Below are 22,714 nucleotides of genomic sequence, written 5' to 3'. Positions count from 1 at the left end.
TTATCCATCAGAAGAAGGGTTACATGGCACATGACCTCTGGCTCTCAAGAGTAAATGCTACATAAAGCAGCAAAATCAGTGTCGATACAAGAAGAAATTTGTATAAATTAGTCAGGAATAATCTTAGAAGCAATCTTATAAACTGCATTTACCTGTCTGTAATGCAGCTCCTCATAATTCTGGGGACAAAACACCTAACTCATTTTAAGATACAGGTCCACACATTTACAAAAGGGATTATATGGCATGGTTCCTTGTGGTAGCAGGCAAGGAATAAGATTTTCTCCACTCTTGTGTTCCCACAGATCTGGAGCTGTAATAACATGGAAGGAGTGGGGCTACCTCCTCTAGAGTACAAGGTTCAGCTGTGCTGCCATTGTTACTGCTCATTAATTTGATTTAATTGCTATATGATTCAAGTAGATAGTCATAGTAAATACTATTAATTCCTGAGGAGTCAGGGGAGAATTTCATTATATCTTGCAGTAAACAAGTTAAAGTGTCAGGAAGCACTGAACATGTAGCCTACCTGAATCTGTGACAGATTTACATTTGAAATGTGTAAAACTATCTTTGCAAAATTAGGAAAGAAACTTGGCATTTTTCCAATCCTCTAATCACTGTAGTAAAGGCAGGGTGAGGAATAGTTATTTTGTTTATATTTCAGCAGCCACCATTTTCTCCAAGTTCAGTCTTCTACTACATTTGCCTTATCCTGTTATCATTAATTAAACTCTGTAGGAATGGGCCAAATTTAGATGTTTAATAATTCTTAATCTTCATACCTGGAGGATCTTCTAAGAAATATTTCCACATGTTATTAATTTGCTTGGTGAGTATAACTTTTATCCTGTTCAGCAAGCATAATTAGAGATTAATTTGTTGTGTCAGGGATTTAAAATATTTTAGCTCACCTTTAGGCAACAACACATTAAATTATATAGGAGAATGCAAACACCTTCAAAGACAAAGTTTCAAGAGAGGGCATTATTCAATAGCGAGAATGGAAAATGGCCTGAGTTCCTTGTACTAATTCTTTAATTTCTATACTGGAATCCAAACTTTGCTCTTGCCTATACAGTAAAACAGGCAGAAATATGGGGTTTTTAAAGGAGAACACAAAAGGAAAAGGCATATAGGCAATTCTGCTGGCCAGTTTTCGAATGCAAGTGAAAGATTATTGAAATGTCAGGTTTATGGAGGAGCCAAAGGCGAGCTGGTGCTCCATCTCAGCTCCCCGGGTACCATCCTCCGTGCCTGCGGCTCCCTCGTGTGGTGCATCCCTGTCCATCTGGGCATCAGCACAGCGCATCTCTACCCTGAAATCAGCAACTGGGAACCTCTCACTGTGCTTATCATTCCCAGTATCCTCTGGTGTCCCAAAGCATAGGATCTGCCCAGCAATAAGGAGTAAGTTTCTTCTTTTTCTTTATTTCATTTGATAGACATTATATATATGTATATACACACAGTACAATACTTTTGTGATAGAGAATAAATGAAAGTTTTCATTGCTGGTTGGTTGTTAAGTCAACAGATTCCAGTTAATAATGAAAAAAATTAAACGTTTAATATCAAAAGCAACTTCAAGTATCTTCTATACATTTTAGTATTCAGTATATAGTAAGGTGGTTTGGGGGGGGGTTCTTTTTATATCAAAAATGTATTTGAATAGACTATTTTTACCCTCTTACTTTAGAGTACTATTCATTCAGGCATGGAGTTTAAAATTATGTATCTCATGGTCCCAACTAGCTCTTCACAAGATCCATAGGTCACTTATAAAATCAGGCATATGTTTCAAAACAGGGTTAATAATCACCAAAGTCAAGGTGCAGTAATCATGTTTAGAAATGCACTATTTAATTCTCCTAAAACAGATTAAGCAGTCCTTGATGTGAAGCAATATATAACACCACTGTTTGCAAAACAATACCTGACTTAGGCATAAATAGTACTTCAGTTCCCCAAGCTATTTATCCCTTAACCTTTCTGTATAAAAATAATTCAACTTAGGCATATATTGCACTAATTTTATCATACTGGATAGCTCTCGCCCTGCATTATGTTTTCTTTGCTGAACTAGGATTACACTAGGGTTTTAATTTCTGTGGAAAACCTGGGAATTGGGCAACAGACACACATATGGTGTGCAATAAATGGTTATCTATCATAGCAATAGTAATCTCAGAGGCATTCACAGAGGAAACTACACATTAGACTTGGAGATCATTTTCTCCAGTAGATTCATCATTCTCTCCTGTAACTGTAAGCTTTGAACTTGAATGATGTTCTGCTGATCCAGGATCCTGCGCACTTCTCTACAGGTTTCTTCCATAGCTCTACTCAACTTCTTTTGTTCTTCCAACATGGCTTCCATTAATTTTAGCTTCTTCTTTTGGAAACTGCAGGTTTGCATTTTTCTTTTCTTAACTGGTCTTTCTTCAGCTCTGAAATGTGAATATTTGTTAGAAATTAAACTCATATTTATAAAAAGAAAGAACCCAAAATTCGATAGCATATTCTTGGCCAAGCTACAACCTAGACATAGTTTTTAAATCTCTGTGTTCTCCAATAAATTCCCTCTCAAGTTTGTGCCAAAACATAACCATTTAATGTATTACTGCGTAGTGTTACAGATTGGGAAAAAAGAGAAGTTTTACATCTCATTGTTTTTAATAACAATTTTCCCTGCAGAATACCAGGATTTTTTTTTTAAGCTTTTTCTTTTAATCTTGACATGTCTTACACATTGAATTTATACACTGTACTGGAAGAGACATTTGGCTTATCTGGCCATTGAAACTGCAATTTTAAAGCTGCAATAACCATTCCAATCCAGAGAAAGTACTTCATGTTTACATGTGGTGGTATCTTACAACGTGTTTTTTAAAGCATTTCATCAGAAAGGCTGGTGCCACTCCAGAAATGAGTCTCAGAATTTGCCCTTGTACCAAGACACGGCAGTGGCACTGACCACCTTTTTTTTTTATATTCCACCACAAAACATTATCAACAACATAAAAGCCTGAAAAGACAGAAAAATAATGGAGGTGCTGGTTGACAGCAGCTGAACATGAGCCAGGTGTGCCCAGGTGGCCAAGAAGGCCAATGGCACCTGGCCTGGATCAGCAATAGTGTGGCCAGCAGGACCAGGGCAGTGACTGTCACCCTGTACTCGGCACTGGTGGGGCTGCACCTCAAATCCTGTGTCCATTTTTGGGCCACTCATGACAAGAAAAACATTGAGGGGCTGGAGCATGTCCAGAGAAGGGCAATGGACATCCCCATCTGAAATATGCAGAGCTGCCATGTGGAATTTGGGGAATATTTGAAGAATTTCCTCTATGCTTTATCATGCTGGGTTTCTGTTTTGGAAGGGAGATAAACATGGCAATAAAGACAGTGCTCTCAGGGTGTAAAGGTCATATGGCTGTTCTAACTTGGGGTGACAGAGCTACACAGCCAAAACCAGCCCACGTGGCATACAAGTGAGAAGACACACACAGGTCTGTGTCAACCTGCAGCCTAAGAAGGAATCATGCTAAAATATGAAGGGGAAGAAAAGCAAGTAGAAGGCATCTGAGAAACCTCCAGAGCTGCATAACTCCTTTGCTAACTTAGAGACCGTGTCTTCATTTACACTTTTTGTAACTCCAGACTGGAGTCCCCAACATCAAAGATATCTGATGATGTGTCTTGAAGTCCCTTGACACAAACAGCAATCTCAGTCGTGTTCTGCCAAATGCAGTATCCCTTCTAGGTGAAATGTAATAATGAGATAGTACAGTTGTGACTAGTATGCCATGTCAACATGCTGCAGATTTTAAGACAGCCTTGAATAAGGATAACTTGAACTCTCAAGGAATGTGTTTTTATTAATGTGAAGAAGGGTAGTGGGGGTGAGGTCACTCAGCTGTGGCAGATTTGTATCATAATTTGATTCATGTTCTCATCCTACTTGACAGGCTTTGTGCAGCAGCAACTGTGACATTCAGATCTGTCAGCAGGAGAGATAAACAATCCTTAGCACCTGAAAGGCTTAATGCAAATATAAGAAAAAGACACAAGCCCCTTGACATTTGAGAGTGCAGTGACCCAAAAAGGGTGAGATACTATCTACTTTGGAAGGTATACAATAAACTCAGCTTTGCAGGTTCTATATAGCACATTTGGGGCATCAAATAAATGTGAATAAAATAAATACATGCTGCTCTGCTCAAACTGTGGGTCTGCTCAAACTGTGAGTCAAGCTTAATGCTGATCACTGGAATCATCAGTCTCACACTCTTGTGAGAATGGGTCATGGCTAACACTAAATTCTGTTTATGTCCTTTAACTCTAACAGCCAGAATTACTTCAAATGTGGTTCTCAAAGAGATCAAGCATGTGGAAAAGATCTACAACAGGACAACACTGAATCTGTTACTCCAAGGTTCCCATCACTGTAGTCCCATTCACAAAGAATTTATGCTTTCTGGTAGGCAGAGCAAGAAACTTTCTGAAATGGTAATATTATTTTAGCCAAAGTCACCTTTTGAATTTAAACTTTTCTTCACACAGGATTTAAATGTTGGGGACGTTATGAATCTCTATTGTCTTCCCCATACAGTGTTAGAAAGTAGCTGTGGTAAGACCTCTTGTCTTGAAACCAGTACGAACTCACTCCACAAGAGGGCTTGTGTATTGTCAATGTAAGCACTGGTGAGAATGGTCCTTAATAAGGAATGAGAAAGAAAATCTGAGGCTTGGCAATGGTACTGAGATGCACTGAGTACTGTGTGTCTTTCTTGGTAACAGTAGCCACCATTTGGTCTTTAATTTCAGAGACAGCAACAAAAGCACTAAAACAAAACAAACAAACAAAACGAGATGAAGTGATTTATATTGAAAGAGCTAAAATAAGCCTTAATTTTAAGAGAAAAGAATCTTTGTTTTCCTAGGGTCTTTAAAGGATTTTATGTTTTTCAGTTAAATCCATCAAAGAACTGCAAGACATGAAACTATACATCCGAGAAAGTAAGTGCCTTGCACAGCTCCAGAGAGAAAAGAGCAGCAAATATTTACTCTATCAGCAGTATCTGCAGTCTGCTAATAACTAAAAAAGTACTCACTGAAGAGTGAACTGCGTTTCAGCACAGAGAAGTGCTCCCAAAAGCAATGACACAAGGCTTCTTCAAGGTCTCCCAAGTACTCTCTACATTTGTTTACAATAACAAGCACAACATGGTAATTAGCCTTCATTGAAAATAAATACTTATTTCAGAAATTTTCAGAAAGCCCTAGCTTTGGTGATGGTCCCAATCTCCTTTTCTCTCCATTGACTGATAGTGAAAGGGTTCTATGGTCACTCACAAGTTCACAGTAAGGAATTGGCACTTATAATCCTCTCCTCTTGCAGAATAGCTACTGAAAGGGAGCTCTTAAAAAGGGCCCTACAAAAGAAGTCGCTAAAGAATCTAATCTACAAGCAAAGAGCACTTGCAACATGAAACAATGTAAAATGTCCAGTGATGCCCATCCAGTGATGAATTATTTGAATACTGAAGTGTTTCCTCAAATACCATCTTTCTTAGTGTTCTGGGCAGGTGTCCTGGGCAGCATGTCAGAGACCCCTCTCTGTCAATAATTTTTATAACAATTCAAGAAGGAAGCAGGGATAGGAATATGGGTTCAGCATCACATAACCCAAGCAGCATCAGTAATCCCCAAATAGTTTCAGCCAGGAAATGTCTACTTTGCCAATGTATAGGCACAAGATAAGCAATGACTGAGGGTTGCTGTAGCATCAATCAGTTCCTGTTGCCCATTCTCCGTGCTGCATTCCAGTGCAGCCAACACCTCTGTGACAACAGGGGCGCAGCAGATCCTGACAGCATCCACAAGTTCCTGAAGAAGCACCTCCCTCTTTGCCAAGCCTTGTCTCTAAAGGTTGATTTTGAGGAAAATCTCAGGAAAGAGGGCTCTAGGGAAGAAAGAACCTCAAATACATTCTGCTTTTACTTTTTTGCTGGGCTTCCAGTGCCTACAAGAGATTAGCATGGGTATTCCTCGGACAATGTGACCAAAGTGTGGAAGAGCTCTGGCACTGGGACTGTATTCCAAAGAGAACCTCACAAAGCTATTTCCCTTCTATGCTCTAAAACAGATAGGCAGGGTTCCAAAGAAGCAAACCAAGAGAAAGAAATTGTCCCACCTCACCTAGGGGACTGAGTAGAAATGACTGTCTGTAATGGACATGAGGGGGAACAAAGCAAAACCTCCAAGTACAATCAGGCAACATATTAGGTAAGTCTCAAAGGCATTTGCTATCTGCCTACCTAATACTAATTTAATTCATTGTTCAATTAAAAGTTCCTTGATTGATTGCTTACACTTACCCAATACAGCTTGTTTCAGGGACGTGTGTGAATAATTAATGAAGCAGGAGCTGAATACAAAGAGTTCTCTGTTTATCAGAATGTATTATCTTCTACCCTAACAACAGTTCCTCATTTCTGACTACTTCATGGCAAACAGGTCTCCAGTACCATCAGTCCTTGGAATTCATGGCTTTTAACACCTAATAGCTGTTTCTTACTGATTTAGGTTTTTTAGCTACATACAAATCCGAGCAGACCTCCATAATCCATATCTTTTTGAAAAATATTGACAATGGTCTGGATATAAACAATATTAATATTAGAGATTATATAAAGATCTTCAGAGCATAAGGACTGAGGATGAGGCAACCTGAATCTTCTGGTAATCTAGGCTCATTCAACCATTCAAATGCATTCAGGAATTAATGAGACTCATCCTTGAAGTAAAGCACAGAAAAGAACCACAAAAATGGCTTGGAGCCTGGGCAAAGCACCTTGCTAGGATAACAAGTCTGTATAATGAGTTAAGATGCACTACATAATGCACATAGCCTAAAGCTCAGACTTCTTTGTAGATGATGCCCATTCAGATTTAAATAGCCACAGCATAATTTTAGAAATAGTAAAGGCTTTGCCAAGGATGTTGTTTCCCAAATTAGCATCAGCACCAAGTTTTAATGCACTTCTTTTAATCCGTATCTTGGCTAATTCATGTTACCAATTCTTACTTTTTCTTCTTGTGTAAACCTTCTGTACCAAATTAATCAATTTACATTTAAAAATTAAAAAATACCAAAGACAGTACAATCGTGGCATACAACGACCTTGTAAGAAAGCAAAACATACTGAAAGGTTCTCCAATATACTGAAAAGAAAGGTAAGTAGAAGCAATAACTGAAATTTTAATTCACTAAATTCACATTAGAAACAAGGGATGGGTTTAAGCAAGGCTTTGCTTATCACTAGAAAGAAGGGAAGAGTGAATTCTTCATCTTCTGAATTTATCAGGTCTAGAGCAGACATTTAGTATTTCCCAGGGTCAAGCAAATCATAGAAACAAAGTGGAGGACAGCAGAGACAGGGGGCTCCTGAGTGCAGAAGTGCCCTGATGAGGGAAGGATGGCACAGAAGCCTCCCCACAACATTTCTGTGCTCCACATCAGAATGACCAAATTCAAATGGTATCTAACAAGAAGTCAAACTAAATATCACACTGGTCTTATTATGGTCTTTTAATCTATGAAAGTAACTGCTTCACCCTCATTTTCAGTACAGCAGAACTGGCAGAACACATGAAGTTTTAACTATATTCACAGCCTGTATAATTTTGTTCTGTTATTATTCTACTATGATAACAAAGACCATAAATTAATCCACAGGGTGAAAAAATACTGTTTTCAATTAGATGAAAGGGCATTTATAGTGATGTCAGGAATTTGGATTTTAAAAGTTTAAGCTGCAGTACAAGACTCCACCACATTGCATTGTATTTTATGACCATAATAGAATAATTCTATTATTGTCAGATGGTTTCTACTGTGTTAGCAGTGTTAGAGCAGTGTTAGAACAATACTAAGCAAATAGCAGGTGCCCTTTTAAAGGGATTCCAAATGTTTTCCTCATCTACACACTTGAAACAAAAACTAAAATTAGTGTTATCTCACATTAATTGTATTATCACAACCAGAAAAATTTGGGTTTTGTAAGAGATCCCAAACTCAAAGTTTTTCAAACATAATGCTAAGAAAACCAGTTTCAACTATTTTTAGCTTGACAATATGCACATAGTGATTGAGGAACAAAACTCGACATTTTTCACTATCATGAAAGCTAAACATTCTACTGAATTTTTTTAAAGCTATAATTTATATAGCCAAGTAACCTCCTGGTATGTTCAAAGATACTGCAGAAAACACAAAGCTGACACTCAAAAGCTGTGCTGGAGAGTTTAAAGGAATAACAGGAAAGTTTTCAGAAGTTTAAAAGTTATTTAGAAAGAACTATTGTTTGAAAGTTTTTTTCCCTATCAATTTTGGCCATAACATTAGGATTTTTATTACTGAAGAAAAAAATCCCATAATGTAAGTTGTAAATATACAGCTGCAAAACACATATGTATTTTACATATAAACATGAGTCTGTATTTTTCAAAATGTGTTTCAAAGTAATTGCTTTGCATAGTCATACAGTAGAAAAAATAGGGAAATTGAGGACCTAAAGCATTTTGATTTCAATTCCCAGAATTGTCTTTAGTGTTTCGTTTTTTGAATCTGTGGGATCAATTGACTGCTGTTCAGAGTCAAGGGCATTGATAAAATAGCCAAGATGGACCCAAATTTTTAATGCTAATTCTTTTCTCTCTTGTTGGCTATTTCAAAGTGGTTTTCAAATGCAGGATGACACACTAATTGCTTAAGCTGAAAATTGCTTCCTCAGTTCTTAATTTTCCATTAGTAACTCTAAAAGAATTAACTTCCTTGTCTAACCATGGCAGCTCTAAGTGATTTTAACCCATGTGGTATCATTAGCAAGCACTGTATTTTCTTCTGGCCAAGAAAGGGTTCCCTACTCTACTCTCATTCATCAGCCTAAATTAAACAGGTCAAAGCTAGACAAGCTTTTCAAACCCCCTATGACTATTAGAATAACACTTCTTCTCTTTTCAGACACATGCCCCATTATCACAAGTGGTTTCTAATTTTTAATCCAATCACAATGCTCACCTGAATATTACACTGACCTCTCATGTGGTATCTACTGCTCAACTTCTCTTTTTTTAAAAAACAGGGGAACTGTATTTTAACTTGTGACTATCTAACTATCTTGCTGTGAAATAATATGCACAATGTTGTATTGCACAAAATTCGTTCCTAGTGGAGACTGCAAGAGCGTGGCTGAATTCCTAAGTTATGGAGCTCCTGCCATCCTGAGAGCTGCCCTGCCCTTGCCTCCAGCTCCCAGACCCTCCTGAGCCACCCAGCACAGCCACTCCCTGCAGGCACCAGCAGCATTGCAAGGCTCAGTGGCCCCAGACTTACAGCCCCGGACTTGCAGCCAGCTGAAAGCCAGCCTGTGCCACTACAGGCTAGATTTAAACGAGCTGTAGTTTCTAAATTTAGCCAAGTAAAGTTAAAATACTTTTTTATTAGAATAGGTTAGGTTATTTCCTTGGATAAAGTTAAAAAAAATAAACCAGTGAACCTGAAGCTGGCTAAAATGGATCATAGCCTACATTTTCCAGAGCTTTTGATTTAGTGACTGATTTAAGTCCACTTTCACTGTAAATGAAAGCATCTACATGAGAGTGGGGGTCCATTTGCCAACTGTGGGCACAACAACTGTGGGTTTGGGGTTGATTAACTCGATCTCTGTGAGGGCTGTCTACGTTCTATAGTGAAACCTGGTGTGGTGACCTCAGCTCTCTCTTATGGTACAAAAATCTGTGTTGTCCTAGAGTTGTCCCTAAGCTGAAAAAATTTAACATCCAACATTTTTTAAAAGCCTGATGTTATCGAGTGAATAAACTCCACCACGTTTGAGGAAATGTGACCTTCTAATTAAATATTAAATAATGTTATTGTAAATCCACTTGGGAATAAAGTTATTGCATCTGAAATGTGACTGCAGAGTTTGCAAATCCCAAAGTCAAGAGAATTTGTGTATCAGGAATATCAACTACAATGAACTAGGATGGAAAAAAAATTGTTGCTTGTAACAAAAAGGTTGCTATAGTTCAAAAGTTATGCACCCTAATAAATATTCATTGCCAAAAAAAAGAAAAAGTTTTTAAAATAATCAGCTATTCAAGGGCTATTTGCTTGAATGATTGAATGAATTTACTTTAGTTTTATTCATCCAAGAGTGGGTCTGGAAACAATAATTCAAACTTGCTCGGTTGGTTCTTCTTCCAGCTCAACATCTTTACAGTTGCATGACTGACAGGTAATTTTACTGTTACAGTTAAAGCCTCACAGACTCATGATAAGGATCTCTAAGATCAACTTTTTTCCTGCCAGAAAACTGTAATCAACTCTTATTTCACACCACTCTGGATGAAAAATGAGACCAGTAAAGTCTAACATTTGTATCAAGAGTACAACCCTGCCTTTTGTTAAAATGCTGCCTTCCAGGGAACTCCAATCATATCCAAAAAAAAAAAAAAGAAGGAATCACATGTTTGCATCTCAAACTAACACTTACTTTGAAAAAAATTACATTCTCAATTGTATTTAAAACATTGCAACATACTTTCAAACTACACGGGCAGCTTTTCTGTGTCCACAAAAATATTTCTTTTGCATCTTTTCACCATTTTAATAATAACTGAAGCCAGAGAAATTTCATACTCATATCAAGAGCAAAACTAGAGCAAGCCAAAAAATCATCTAAGCAGTATGTTATATCTCTGATTGCACCGCAGGACTCTCTTGAACATGCCTGTACTCCTTTTATGAACACTCTCCCTGATGTGAGCCGTGACATGCATGCTGAGTTTTGGCAATAATATACAACTTTTTGCCCAGTTCTCCTACTCCCTTCCAGTCTTTCATAAAGGAATAAATAAAATGCCCTAATTCAGCAAAGTGGCTGAGATTGGGGAACAGATCTCATTTGTGATTTACAGAAAAAAATACAAGAGCTGTTAGAGAAAAATGTGTGAGGGTGTTCCCTCTACACAGAAAATTCAGTTCATTCTGCAAAATACTAAAAAGAGGGGAAAATAGATGCTACCTCAGCTTGTAAGAAAGCAAGCTTGATGAGCTCTCTGAATGTTCATCTTCAAAGCATTCTTCCCTTCCTTCATATGTAAACTGGTTATATGGCAAATACAGAGGTGTAGACTTAGCTGATGGAGACTGTGAGGCCTCTGTCTGTGATGTAGAAGGACCTGGTTGCTGATTTTCATGCATTTTCACATCGCTGTGGTCTGTCACTTTGGATAAGATCCTATCAATGGTTTTGTAGTAAGGCCAGTCAGGTGCCACAGTTTCACTGTCAGTCATGCATTTTAATTTCCTGTAAGAAAAGGCACACAACATTAAAGCTTATTTTCCTAGAAAAAGTACTTTTCATACAGCTCTATCTCTAAGCATTTGTTCTGGTCGCATTTAGGAGTCAAACTGAATGCTTTTAATGTGAATAAAATTAGACACTTTTCTTCTTTAACTTCCAGGGAAGCCTTTCAGGTTCTTTTCCTAGGTTTGACCTGTTATAAAAAGTTGCATGTAAACTCCAAATGAAATTCAATACAAATAAAGAACAATACAACTTCTAATGGAAGCAGGACTGTGTTGGTGGTTGAATAATTTTCTTCCCCTTAAAGAATACCCAACTAACCAATCTGACAGCAGTCCCTGACAACTGGACTAGGAACACACCATAGCCTTTACTGAACTGAGGGCAGCCCTGTGCTTCCATGCTTTGAAGAATGAATATTTATTTTCTATAATGAATACAAGTGGCTCTCAATATAACATATATCCTTTTCTAATATTGCCTAAAAGCCATGAAATGCCTTGGTAAATATCCTTGTAACAACCATAAGATACAGACGTCTGTTCATTTGTTACAGAATAAAGATCAGGGTAGGCAAAGGTACAGAGTTTCATTAGTTTGCCAAAAAAAAAAATAAAAGAACACAACTAAAACACTTAATAATGCATTAGAAACAGCAGACACAAAAACATTACAATTACATTACAGTGGACTATTAACCATGATCTTGCCTTTCACATATATCTTATTATGAGATTTATTATTCAGTCCTCAGAAAAATTCACTGCAATCCCAGTAGTTGCCCAGTGCTATTTTATTTTCTTTTACTGAGAAATATAAAACCGAGGTATATAGTTGTAGTATACATCTGAAAGATATTCCAGAGCCCAAATAGAGTCCTGAATTTTCTTTTCAATTGCCTCTCCCAGTTCGGATCTTTTTACTCTAAATCAAAATGCAGGAAGGGAACATAACAGGAAAGGCAAGAACAATGAAAAATGGCCCATTTTCATAAACCAGGTTTCATTCAAATTAGCAAAAAGCTGAACCAAATCTGATTCTCAAAGCTAGAGGTTTGCATTTTTAGGGAAAAAAAAAAAGGGATAAAAACTATTCCTGGACACCTGGCCCAGCCTTTTTTTCTTGAAGCCTTTCAGGTTTTTCCTTCTCACAATCCATCCTGCCCACACCAGTCCTGCAAGGGGTAGAATTAAATAACATGTAAACATGGAAAAAATGGTGCCAAACTTAAAAGTGAGAACTTGAAGTTCTTCCTTTTAAACCACTGTCAGCGTAGAGTAAGGGGAAATCCACTAGTGAGAAAAGAAGGCAGTAAGATTTGCTTAGATTTTAAAGCCATTTAAGGATTCTTTTTTCCTTGTCCTTGCAAGGTTTGATGAGCTTTTCCAGCTATTTAGAAATGCACATCATAGTCCTGCAAAGCAAAGCCTCACAGCCATCCATACTTTTATGCCCTCTATGCATTCAAAATTTTAATTTCATACATATTTCACAACCTACTGCTGCAATTTCATAGTCAGAGAATATTGAGCACAGCCTACAAATACATGCATATCCATCCAGCACAGACAGAAAATAGCTAAACACAGGCCTGACAACAACCATCAATTAATATTGATTATTTTTAGTTCAATTGTTGAGGCTATTTGCCTGAAAAACATATCAATTATGCCACTATAAGATAGTAGCCAAGCTTACATGCCACATTTGTTTGCCTGTGTGGATACCCCCAGTGTGTTCAAGCTTTGGGGTTTAAAATTGAATTGCAATTATGCAGTGCATTCACTGTGGTCAGTCATCCCCACGGGTGAGATGGCAAAAGCCAGGAGTGACCACACCTCAGCCAGGCCACTGCCAAGGCCAGCAGCTGCATTCAGACTTCATGGGACATGGTTTGAGCCTTCAGGTCTGCAAATCATTTCGTCAAAAAGGGCAGGATAAGCTGAGAGCTCTGCTGGCTGCTCTGGGAACTTGTATTCAGCCTAATGCCAGCCCATTTCTCGAGCCTGTCTAGGTCCCTGTGAGTGGCAGTCCTGCAGCCCCCAGTTTGGCATCATCTGCAAGATACTGAACATGCACTCCACCTTTGGATTGTTCATATCAAACAGAGCATGTCCCAGAACAAAACACCTGCAGTCCTCCACTGGGAACGAGCCTCCAGGCAGAATACAAACCATTAACTACTACTCTGTGCCCAGAGAGCCAGACAAGTGTTCTAGCCAGCTGGTAGTCCTTCCATCTTGTATCAGCTTGGATACAAGGATATTCTTGGAGACTGTATCAAAAGGGTTTGTACTGTCAAGCTAGACAACTAAAAAAAAAAATTTAAAAGGCTCTACCCTCATTCACAGATCTAGTCTTTTACAAAAGAAAGCAAGCAGTTAGTCAGATGTGATACTGTGCTGGTAAATCCATTCTGGCTATTCCCAGTCATCACCTTCTCCTTTACACTACTGAAAATTGCTTCCAAAACTTCTTGCTCAATGATCTTCTAAGGAGTTGAAGGGGAGAACTCTTAATTCCTCTTCCTGCCTTTCTGAAGATTCAACAGCTTTTTTCTGGTCCCTAGAGACCTCCCTCAATCTTCACAAACTTTCAGAGATCATTCCCGACTCAGCTCTTTTCTACTGCTGGTATTTCTGATAACTCTGCTGCAGGCACACCCAAATGAGACATCTGGGCAGTGAATGCTGAAATAAAGACACCAAGTGTCCCCAGCCTCATTACTTGCATCTGCTTTCATTAAATCACCCACCCCTGTGTAGGGAGGGTGTAGTTAGACCCAGTTAGACCCAGGTCTAACTACAGGATGAAGAGATTTTGGGCAGTCCTACAGGGAAGGAGTGAGGGGTGTCAGTAAGAGGCTGGACATGAGCCAGCAATGTGCTTGTAGCTCACAAAGCCAACCATTCTCCTGGGCTGCAGCAGAAGCAGCAAGGCCAGCAGGCTGAGGGAGGGGATTGTCCCCTCTGCTCTCCTGAGACCCCACCTGGGGGGCTACAAAAATACTCAGAGGGCTGGAGCAGCTCTGCCACAGAGACAGGCTAGAGAGTCAGGATTGTTCAGCCTGGAGAAGAGAAGGCTCTGTGAAGACCTTATTGTAGATTCAGACTAAATATAAGGAAGAAATTTTTAATAAGACTGGTGAGTCACTGAAACAGGTTGCCCCGGGAAGCTGTGGATGCTGGATCCTGGAAGTGTTCAAGGCCAGCTTGGATGGGGCTTTGAGCAATCTGATTTAGGGAAGGTGACCCTGCCCATGGGAGGGGGTTGGAAAGAGATGGTCTTTAAAGATTCCTTCCAATCTGAACCATTCTATGATTCAATGGAAAGTTTCCAGGAGTAGATATTTTGCCTGAGTAGGTTGGTATCTTTTTGTTGCTGTTTGAGCTCAGCTGTGCACCCAGAACCCCCTTTTTTTTACAGAACTATGACAATTTTAAAGGAAGAGCTGTTGTTTATTGTCTGCTCACAGAGCTGTAGAGTGGCAGTCATATAAATGCAAGTATTTCTCTGGCTCTCAATGCATTGAATGAATACTAATTCTACTTCTCACTGCTTACCATAGCTCTGAGCTAAATAAAAGGGATCACTACCAGAAGGTAGGCAAGAGAACTGTATTAGCTTAAAAGCAGCAGCAATCATCTACCTGTATGGAGTCTGGCTCAAACACAAAAAAAAATGATGAAACAGGGGAAGAGATGAGAAGATAAGAGGAAAGGGAGTGTCAGTCCTTTGGAAGTATTGTAGAAATGCTGCAGGTGGAGGTAAGTAGGGAGAACATTCACTGCAATAGTGTTGATGGTTCAGCTTTCTGGTAAAAACAAACCAAATAGCTACCTTTGTAATACTAATATCAAGTTCCAGGATTTACTGACTTTTAAATATTTTTTCTACAACTTCCAGAAGTCCAGAAAACCTAGTGAGACAGCTGAGAGCTTTTGCCTGTGTTGAGAAACTGGAGTCTAAAGCAGAGATGAATTTACTGCCCTCAGTCATTAGTGTAACTCATCACAGCAATCTTAGTTGCTTCCAAGAGACAGAGTTGGGGTTTTGTTTGTTTTAATGAAACATGAGGATGTTAAAAGAAACAGGACAATACGAAGGCTGGAATGCAACAGTCCAGAAATGAGAGAGCAAGATGAGCCATGCACTAACACTTTGAAATTGGGCACATCACTGCCTGAGTGAGCAAGCCTGGCAGGAAAAATGAGGTAAGAAACAGAGAAAAGCGAGAAATTCAGCAGAGCTTGCAAAATAAATTCACACTGAGTTTATCTAGACCTGTTGCTGTTTCATGAGGCTCTATTAAAATCCAGCTGAGAGCAGAGGCAACTGAGAACTCTCTCCAAAAACTCAGGGATCAAAGTCAGATTTCCAGCGGACAAATACCCAAAGCATGCCAATCGAGTTAATTTGAAAGGTGATTGCTTGTCTTATTCTGAGAAGTGAATAAATTAATGAACTTTGAGATCCCACTGCCAAAATGCTCCACTGAGCATTAGAATAGACTGAGACAACTGTTGAGTCATTTGTGCTGCCATTGACCTTTTTCCAGACTTTATTCTCTGTGCCTATTAATCTACCTTCTAAAATAAAATTACCACAATATTATGTTCTAAAGAGTTTGGGTTTTTTTTAAATCATCATTATTTAGTTAGCAAAAAGCAAGCAATCTATAACTTGCTTCATTTTTTTTGGACTTTGCTCAAAGCAGTATTGCTTTTTTTTATTATTATTATTGCAGCATTTGATATTACTACTTGCCTTAAGGAATGGATACCAGATCCATCTCCTGGGGTTTCTAGGAAAAGCTTTCAAAATAAATAATAAATAGCAACTGTTTATGAACCAATCAATGGTGAGGAAAAGAAAGATGATGAAAGTACAATACTGAGTTGTGCATCTGCTATAAATTATTGAAATTAACGAGAAAGATAGTAAAATATTCAAATTCAACTTTTTGCAGCAATTTGGCTGCACTCGTATTTTATCATTTGCTGTAACAGAGGTCAAATTTTCCAGTTGCATGATGTCAAAGGGTATAGCAATGGATTACACAAGCAAAAATGTTTAATTGCTATCATGTACACATGAAAATAAAAAATTAGCCTACTCTTTCATTCAAATCATGAGACTGATTCAAATTTACCAATCATTAACATTAATTGACTGCGATTCAAATCAAAGAGCAACAGCTGCATCCTGTTTTCTAGGCTTTGGGGAGGGTGATGTTTTTGAAAATAATAAATTTGCATTCACACAGTTCTTATTTTTAAACATCAGAAGGAATCAGTCAAAACTGTGGACCACTGTGCAAGCTGTGCAAACCCTGCTTCTCTTTTGTAAGCCAGTGTGTATTGTGTCAGTGGCAATGCTGTAACAGCAGTCACAGAGCACTGTGACACAGTGAGATCAGCACATTAGCAGTGACAGGACAGGGCTTTCTTTGAGAAGGAATAATTACAGGTTCACATGAGCTGATAGCCCTGAGTAGGCTGCACAACACAAAGAACTGGGCACATACTCCAAGGGATGCTAAACCTCAAGAGCTGGCATGCTAATCTCAGGAAAACTTTTGATGACCAGCACATCTGAAAGCTTAACTTTGAATTCCAGGAAGCTTGACTCAGCCCTTCCTTCTTCCAGGATGGATAAATGGGGAAGTTCATGCAGCTCACCACACAGGTATCTTTGAAGTGGAACATTAAAAACCTGGTGGCTGATCTATCCACAGCAGATATTTCATATTTTACAGCAATTCCTAAAAGCAGAACTTTACTCAAATACAGGTGCAGAAAGAATTTTCTTTCCACCTATGGTGCTGTGCAGAATTTTCCACCCAGTCAATTTCCACAGTGGATGAAATTGTCCCATAATATACTGAGACTCCAGTAAGAATTGCTTTAGGTCATGGTATATTTTTCCCTGATTAGTTTCCTCCAAATGCACTTGGACTACAATAATGCAGAGGAATACAGGAACCACTGCCAGATTAGTCCATCATCTCACTCTCTTCTGACAAAGGTCAGTGCTGAATACTTCAAGAATGAATTTGACAGACAGCTTTTGAGGGCACATTCACCCATAAAAACATGATTGTTTTTCCATCAACAGCCAGTAATATCCTGAAACTCACTGTCTTTCATAACTCTACCTAACTGGAAGACAAACAACATCTGGTTTTTTATTTAGTAAATCTAATCTTTAGTAAAAATAATAATAATACTAAAACAACCTGCTGCTCTCTTGGTGTCAATGATTTTCAGTGGCAATGAATTCCACGTGCTTATTATGCAGTGCAATACAGATTTATATGACTTTAAGTAGTTTTACATTTCTTGCCTTGCAATTCTTATTAATAACTTCTTGTATTACGGCTTTACATTCTGAAAAATAGTGCATATTTTAATGCACCTCTAAAACCCCTTTAGCATTCACAAACTTTTCCACTTCTCTTAATAAAGAAAGCTTTCCACATCTCAGCCTAACTGTTCTCTAAGCATCTTCTTATTCTCTTGTCACCTTGCTGAAATGTAGGGCAGGCAGAAATAAACAAGAATTCAAGGAGGAAATAATGAGATAAAATAGATTTCTGTTTGGCATTTTAACACCTGAATAATATTTTCACCTCAGATGTGGAGGAATGAGATATGAGCATCCTAAAATTGCTTGTGCCAGCAATGCTCATGCACACTGAGCTACACCTGAGGTAACTTTACCTGGCAGCACAAGATCCCACATGGGATCCAAACACAGCCAGAACCAGGGTGAATTCCTGGGGTGGGAGACCCTTCTGAGCCCCTGCCACTGTACACACCCATGTAGGCTGCAGCAACTGCAATAATTACTGGCCAAGGAACACTCCTTCCCTACTAACTCATATGTTTGTCTGACCTGGACACCTTCTACTCATAATGAGTGGCTTGCAGTAAGCAGAATAAAGAAAATAATATTTACTGAACTGCCTCTTAGAATGCCATGGGATCCTCAAACTGGAGAGCACTGTTATAAACATGTTCTCTGCTTTCTATTTCAGAACCTTATGTGTTTCAGATCATCAATATCTGTTTCAACAGATGTCCCAGGCTAAGACATGTCAGTGACAGCACTTTTAAAACTGAACTTTGTCAAAATGACTAGTAGAAGTATTCAAGTACTGCTTTTTCCTTTTATGGAAAAAATACACATATATGTAATCATCCATATATGTATGTGTAGTAATTTGTAGGACAAGGGTTTCATGTTCCTTTATGAAATTGTGACACATAGCTAAATAATATGATCTGATTAAATATTTTCATGCAGTTTATTTCTGACTGTTAAAGGAAGAGTAGAGATCACTCTACTTCTGCAGAACTGTAAAGAAGTACACGATCCTGAAGTGGGGGAAGGAATAAGCTCCTAGGTGCAGAACACCCCCCTCATTCCTGCTACTGGTGCTGTGTTCTCCCATGTCACACTCACTAACCCAATGGAATCATTACAAAGTATTATCTCAAAATAGAGCATTTCCCCAGGATTTTCTTTTCCAGTTTATGCCACAGTGCAGCAATGATGATCAGAAATATAGTGATGTAAAGCATCTTCCTCCAGTGTCCTGCAGGCACCCAAATGTAGATTAAAACTTGAGTGCCTCATAGCAAAGCCAGCAGTCCGTGGCCACTCACATCACTTACAATTTCACCACAACCTTCCCTATCCTCATACAGCACCAAAAAGTACCCAGAAAACTAGAAATTGTACCAGCTTCTGCTTGTCCCTGTTCTCCACACCTTACCTTGACAGCAAAGCACACAGGCGTGTGAACAAACAATAAGAAGATGCATTTTATATTCCAGAGCACAAAATGAAACAGCTCTGTGACAGCACAAGGCAGTTTTTAACTCTCCTAAATTAGCATCTCAATCAATAAGCAGGGAGCTGCCATGCACTGCAAAATAGAAAAACAGATTGACAGCATGCAACAGAAGCAATCATAGAAGTTCACAGAAATAGAAGGATATTTCTTAAAAGTGCAGTTTCTCACACAGTGCATGAAAGCGAGTGATTTTATTTCTTCCCTTCCCCCAGTGCAACTTTAAAGTAAAAACATTAATTAGAAAAAAAAAATGAGACTCTCTGAGTGATGACAACGCTTAAATTTAGAACAAAGGCTGACAGAAATAACCTATTCCACTTGGCAATTACAGCACTTAACTATCGTGCAGTGTTGCTGCTACAAACACCTGTAAAATCTCAGTGCCACGAGATGCAATTCCCAGCAGGGAGGACTGCAGATTTAGCAGACTAAGCAAAAGCCTGGTAGCCAGCAACTCCCGACTCCTAAATCTGCATCCGAGTGGGAATTGCTGGGTGATGCTGGACAAAAATTTTTCTTACTTCCAGCTTCCTCATCTACAGTCTGGGTGAAGAAAACTGTAAGGGATTACAGCAGGGTTGGTCAAACATTTTGGAGACATTAGCATTTTCCACAAAACATCGGGTTTAATATTACGGCAAATGATGTTAAACATGATGCCTGTGGATCGTAGAAATATAGAAGGACATTCAAAGTTAAGGGGTTTGCAGGATTTTCCTTAGTTTTCTATTTGATGAGCAGTCTCTGCATTAAATACAGTAAGGGTGCCTTACAGAAAAGCGAGCAGTTTTAACATGGTTGCCTGCTGTAATAACCTTTTTTATTATTAATATGAGCTTTGAGGAGAGATTAAATAAAAGAGTCACATATTTGATTTTCTTGCATTACAAGCACCTAGCTCAAATCACCACTCAGGATTTCCAGTATGAGGCAGTTTGTGCTTCATAGAGATAAGAATTAAAAAAAAAAAAAAAAAAGAAAAGAAAAAAAGAAAATGGAAATATTTTTGTTAAGTTCTAATTATTTTTCTTCCTGCGAACAACAAATCCACAAATGCTCCACATTTTCTGAAGCCAACTTCCCCTCCTGACTGCTTGCCTGTTCTTTATCATCCCCTCATAGACACCTCCGCCCTCCCCCCGGCTCCTTTGGAGCAGTATTGACGGTGCACATTGATTCTCTCTGCAGATATAATAGTTCTTTCACTGCTGCTGCTTATAATTATAGCAATGTGTGTCACTCAGTAATAAGACATTCAATTTTTCTTGGCCCCGTGAAGTGTAACCCTTCAACTCACGAGACCAAAATCAAGGAGCATCAGCCCCCCCCAAACATTATTCTGTTCTAGTTTTCTTTCTTTCTTTTTTTTTTTTTTTTTTTTAACTTTGCCTTGCAATTCCGATCCTCAGTGGCCACTTGAAACTGCAGGAGTTTCACTGCAAGGAATTGGCTGCCAAGCTAACACAATCAGTCCCCTCAGCAAAGAGAAAAAAAAAAAAAAAAAATCTCTTTTCCCCATTAAATACATTTCCATCCCTCTGCATCGTAACAATGCCAGCTAATTTTAAAGAAACAAAGTTGTCCCAGAGTTTGACATGAAATCGGGGGAACAAATTAACAATGACGTAACAGCATTGGCAAGAGAGAATTTTAAAAGCGATATGAACAATCTTTAATCTTTTATCAACAGATTTCCTCTAGGAGACTTCTTTCTGAAAGGCAAAAATCACTGCGCCGTCCCTGCTAAAATCTCTTAAAATAAAAAGAATTAACTGAAGCTTACCTGTACTGGAATGTCATATTTGTAATTTTTATCTTTATTTCCTCTCCGTGGCGAATTTCTCCAGTCATTTCAAAGAGTTTGTTAGCCATTTTCTCATAAACTTTGGCATTCCTTTTAGTTTGTTTCAGCTCATCAAAAAATTCTTCCCAAACCAGCATTAAACCTCTCATTTCTGCATCAGTCCAGTTTCTGGCCCTCCTGTGTTTCTCAGTCTGAGAAGAGACAATGTAACTGGGAATTTCTGCTGCAGCCATTGCTGACTGACCTAAAAGGGTTTTAAAAGAGGACACTTAATATAGATTGAGTTTTTAGTTTAGGTTTTTTGTAGTGCAAGACATGCATATGTGGATAAAGAATTTGAATGACAACAGAACATATGAAACCTTTTTGCAACAGCTTGAAGCTTGAGTGCACAAAATGGGGCCTACATCTGACAGGCAGGAATTTAGTTAAAAGCTTTTAAACAGAGAAACGTCATTTTGATGTCACGTTTCCATAGCAACAGAGCAACTGCATAAGCTACAACAACAAAAACCTTTTAACTGAAAGCCAAAGAATCAGGACAAAGTTGACAGGCCATCAATATTAAAGCTTTTAAACACTTTAGGTTTAACAAAAAAAAAAAAGATCTATGCAGCCTTTGAGAAGCTACTTTTAAGTTTCTACTTCTTTTTTAGCTTTCCCTTACCTTTTAGGCAGACAATCTGCTAGCAGGGGGTCATGGTCGCCTGAACGAGCTTTTAAGTTGTGCCTTGACAGACTCTCTAGGAGGTTGCAAGGACTGAGGCCATGTACACAAAAAAAAAAAAAAAAAAAAAAAAAAAAAAAGCTTTTTTTTTTTTGCAAAGATATTCTGCAAAAAGAATCAGCCAGCTTTATGAAAACTATACATCTCTAAGCTAATAAATGTTTAAGCAGGCAGGCTCATTAAAAAGGAGCCTGCATCTGGGCTTTAGAACATGCAAAAAATAGTATTTAAGTGTTTATATAGAGAGAAATATATACAAAATTTCAATATAAAGCCACTTTTTTCCCCCGAGATGTTTTGCTGCTGATAAGCACACACTGCAGTCCTGTCAGTATGAATTTGCCTTTGTAGGTATGTATTACTGTATGTGTATTTTGTATTCCTAGTAATTTAGATGCTATTTATGCAGCCTGTGTTCTGCCTTAGGACTGCAGCAGAAGCATTTCACCTGCTTTATGGGCAACCTAAAAGGATTATTCAACGAGTTAAAAAAAGGCTGTGAGATGCTTAGAACTGTGAATAAATTGCTTTGCTGTAAAACAAGCATTTTGAGCTGGTTTTTATATAGGGCTAAATAGTGCCAGCAGTTATATCAGAGAAGCAGGGCTTATTCATTGTATTAAACACTGCAATACAAGCAGTGGGCCAAATCCTGCCCCACTTACACTCCTGCAATCTGACAATAATCTTCCACAATAGAGTGAGATGCAGGAACTGCATTAATTCCAGCAGTACGACCAGCTAAATAGAAAGATGTTCATTTCCTACAGTCCCAGCAGAATTGTGTTATGTAAAATATAAATAAATAATCCACGGACCTTTCTTCTTATTATTTTTCTGTTTCAGCATATAACAGCAATAACGACCTCACGGCAGGGCATTTCCTGAAGATTAATGGCAGGCAGGGGTTAATGGCCCGAGGCTCACCCAGTCAGTCGTTAATC

The 22,714-nt window shown here is 38.5% G+C and overlaps 1 protein-coding gene across 2 annotated transcripts; it reads right to left on the bottom strand.

The window, feature by feature from the left end:
• Positions 1-1,411: 1,411 nt before the first annotated feature.
• On the bottom strand, positions 1,412-21,818 carry MSANTD1 (Myb/SANT DNA binding domain containing 1). Of its 2 annotated transcripts, none has more exons than XM_014895182.2 (4): positions 21,711-21,818; positions 21,023-21,287; positions 11,094-11,378; positions 1,412-2,450 (listed from the first exon to the last, which is right to left on the bottom strand). In XM_014895182.2, the coding sequence occupies exons 2-4, from the start codon at positions 21,274-21,276 to the stop codon at positions 2,210-2,212; spliced, it is 780 nt and encodes a 259-aa protein (XP_014750668.1). In that variant the 5' UTR covers positions 21,277-21,287; positions 21,711-21,818; the 3' UTR covers positions 1,412-2,209. The 2 variants fall into 2 exon arrangements, with proteins under 2 accessions (XP_014750668.1, XP_088019189.1); XM_088163063.1 differs by lacking the exon at positions 21,711-21,818 and adding an exon at positions 21,406-21,481.
• Positions 21,819-22,714: the final 896 nt, after the last annotated feature.

Source organism: Sturnus vulgaris, chromosome 4 (genome assembly GCF_052056855.1).
Source record: "Sturnus vulgaris isolate bStuVul1 chromosome 4, bStuVul1.hap1, whole genome shotgun sequence".
NCBI lineage: Eukaryota > Metazoa > Chordata > Aves > Passeriformes > Sturnidae > Sturnus > Sturnus vulgaris.
Note: the sequence above shows the minus strand (reverse complement) of the source record. Positions and strands in the feature narration are given on the sequence as shown.

What these genes read in the sequence shown, in the direction of transcription:
- MSANTD1 (XM_014895182.2), bottom strand. Translation starts at nt 21,276, where the DNA reads ATGGCTGCAGCAGAAATTCCCAGTTACATTGTCTCTTCTCAGACTGAG. An exon ending in AATATGACATTCCAGTACAG is followed by an intron (nt 11,379 to 21,022) that starts GTAAGCTTCAGT and finishes CTTTTCTTACAG; the next exon opens with GAAATTAAAATGCATGACTG. An exon ending in TTGCTTTCTTACAAGCTGAG is followed by an intron (nt 2,451 to 11,093) that starts GTAGCATCTATT and finishes TTCACATTTCAG; the next exon opens with AGCTGAAGAAAGACCAGTTA.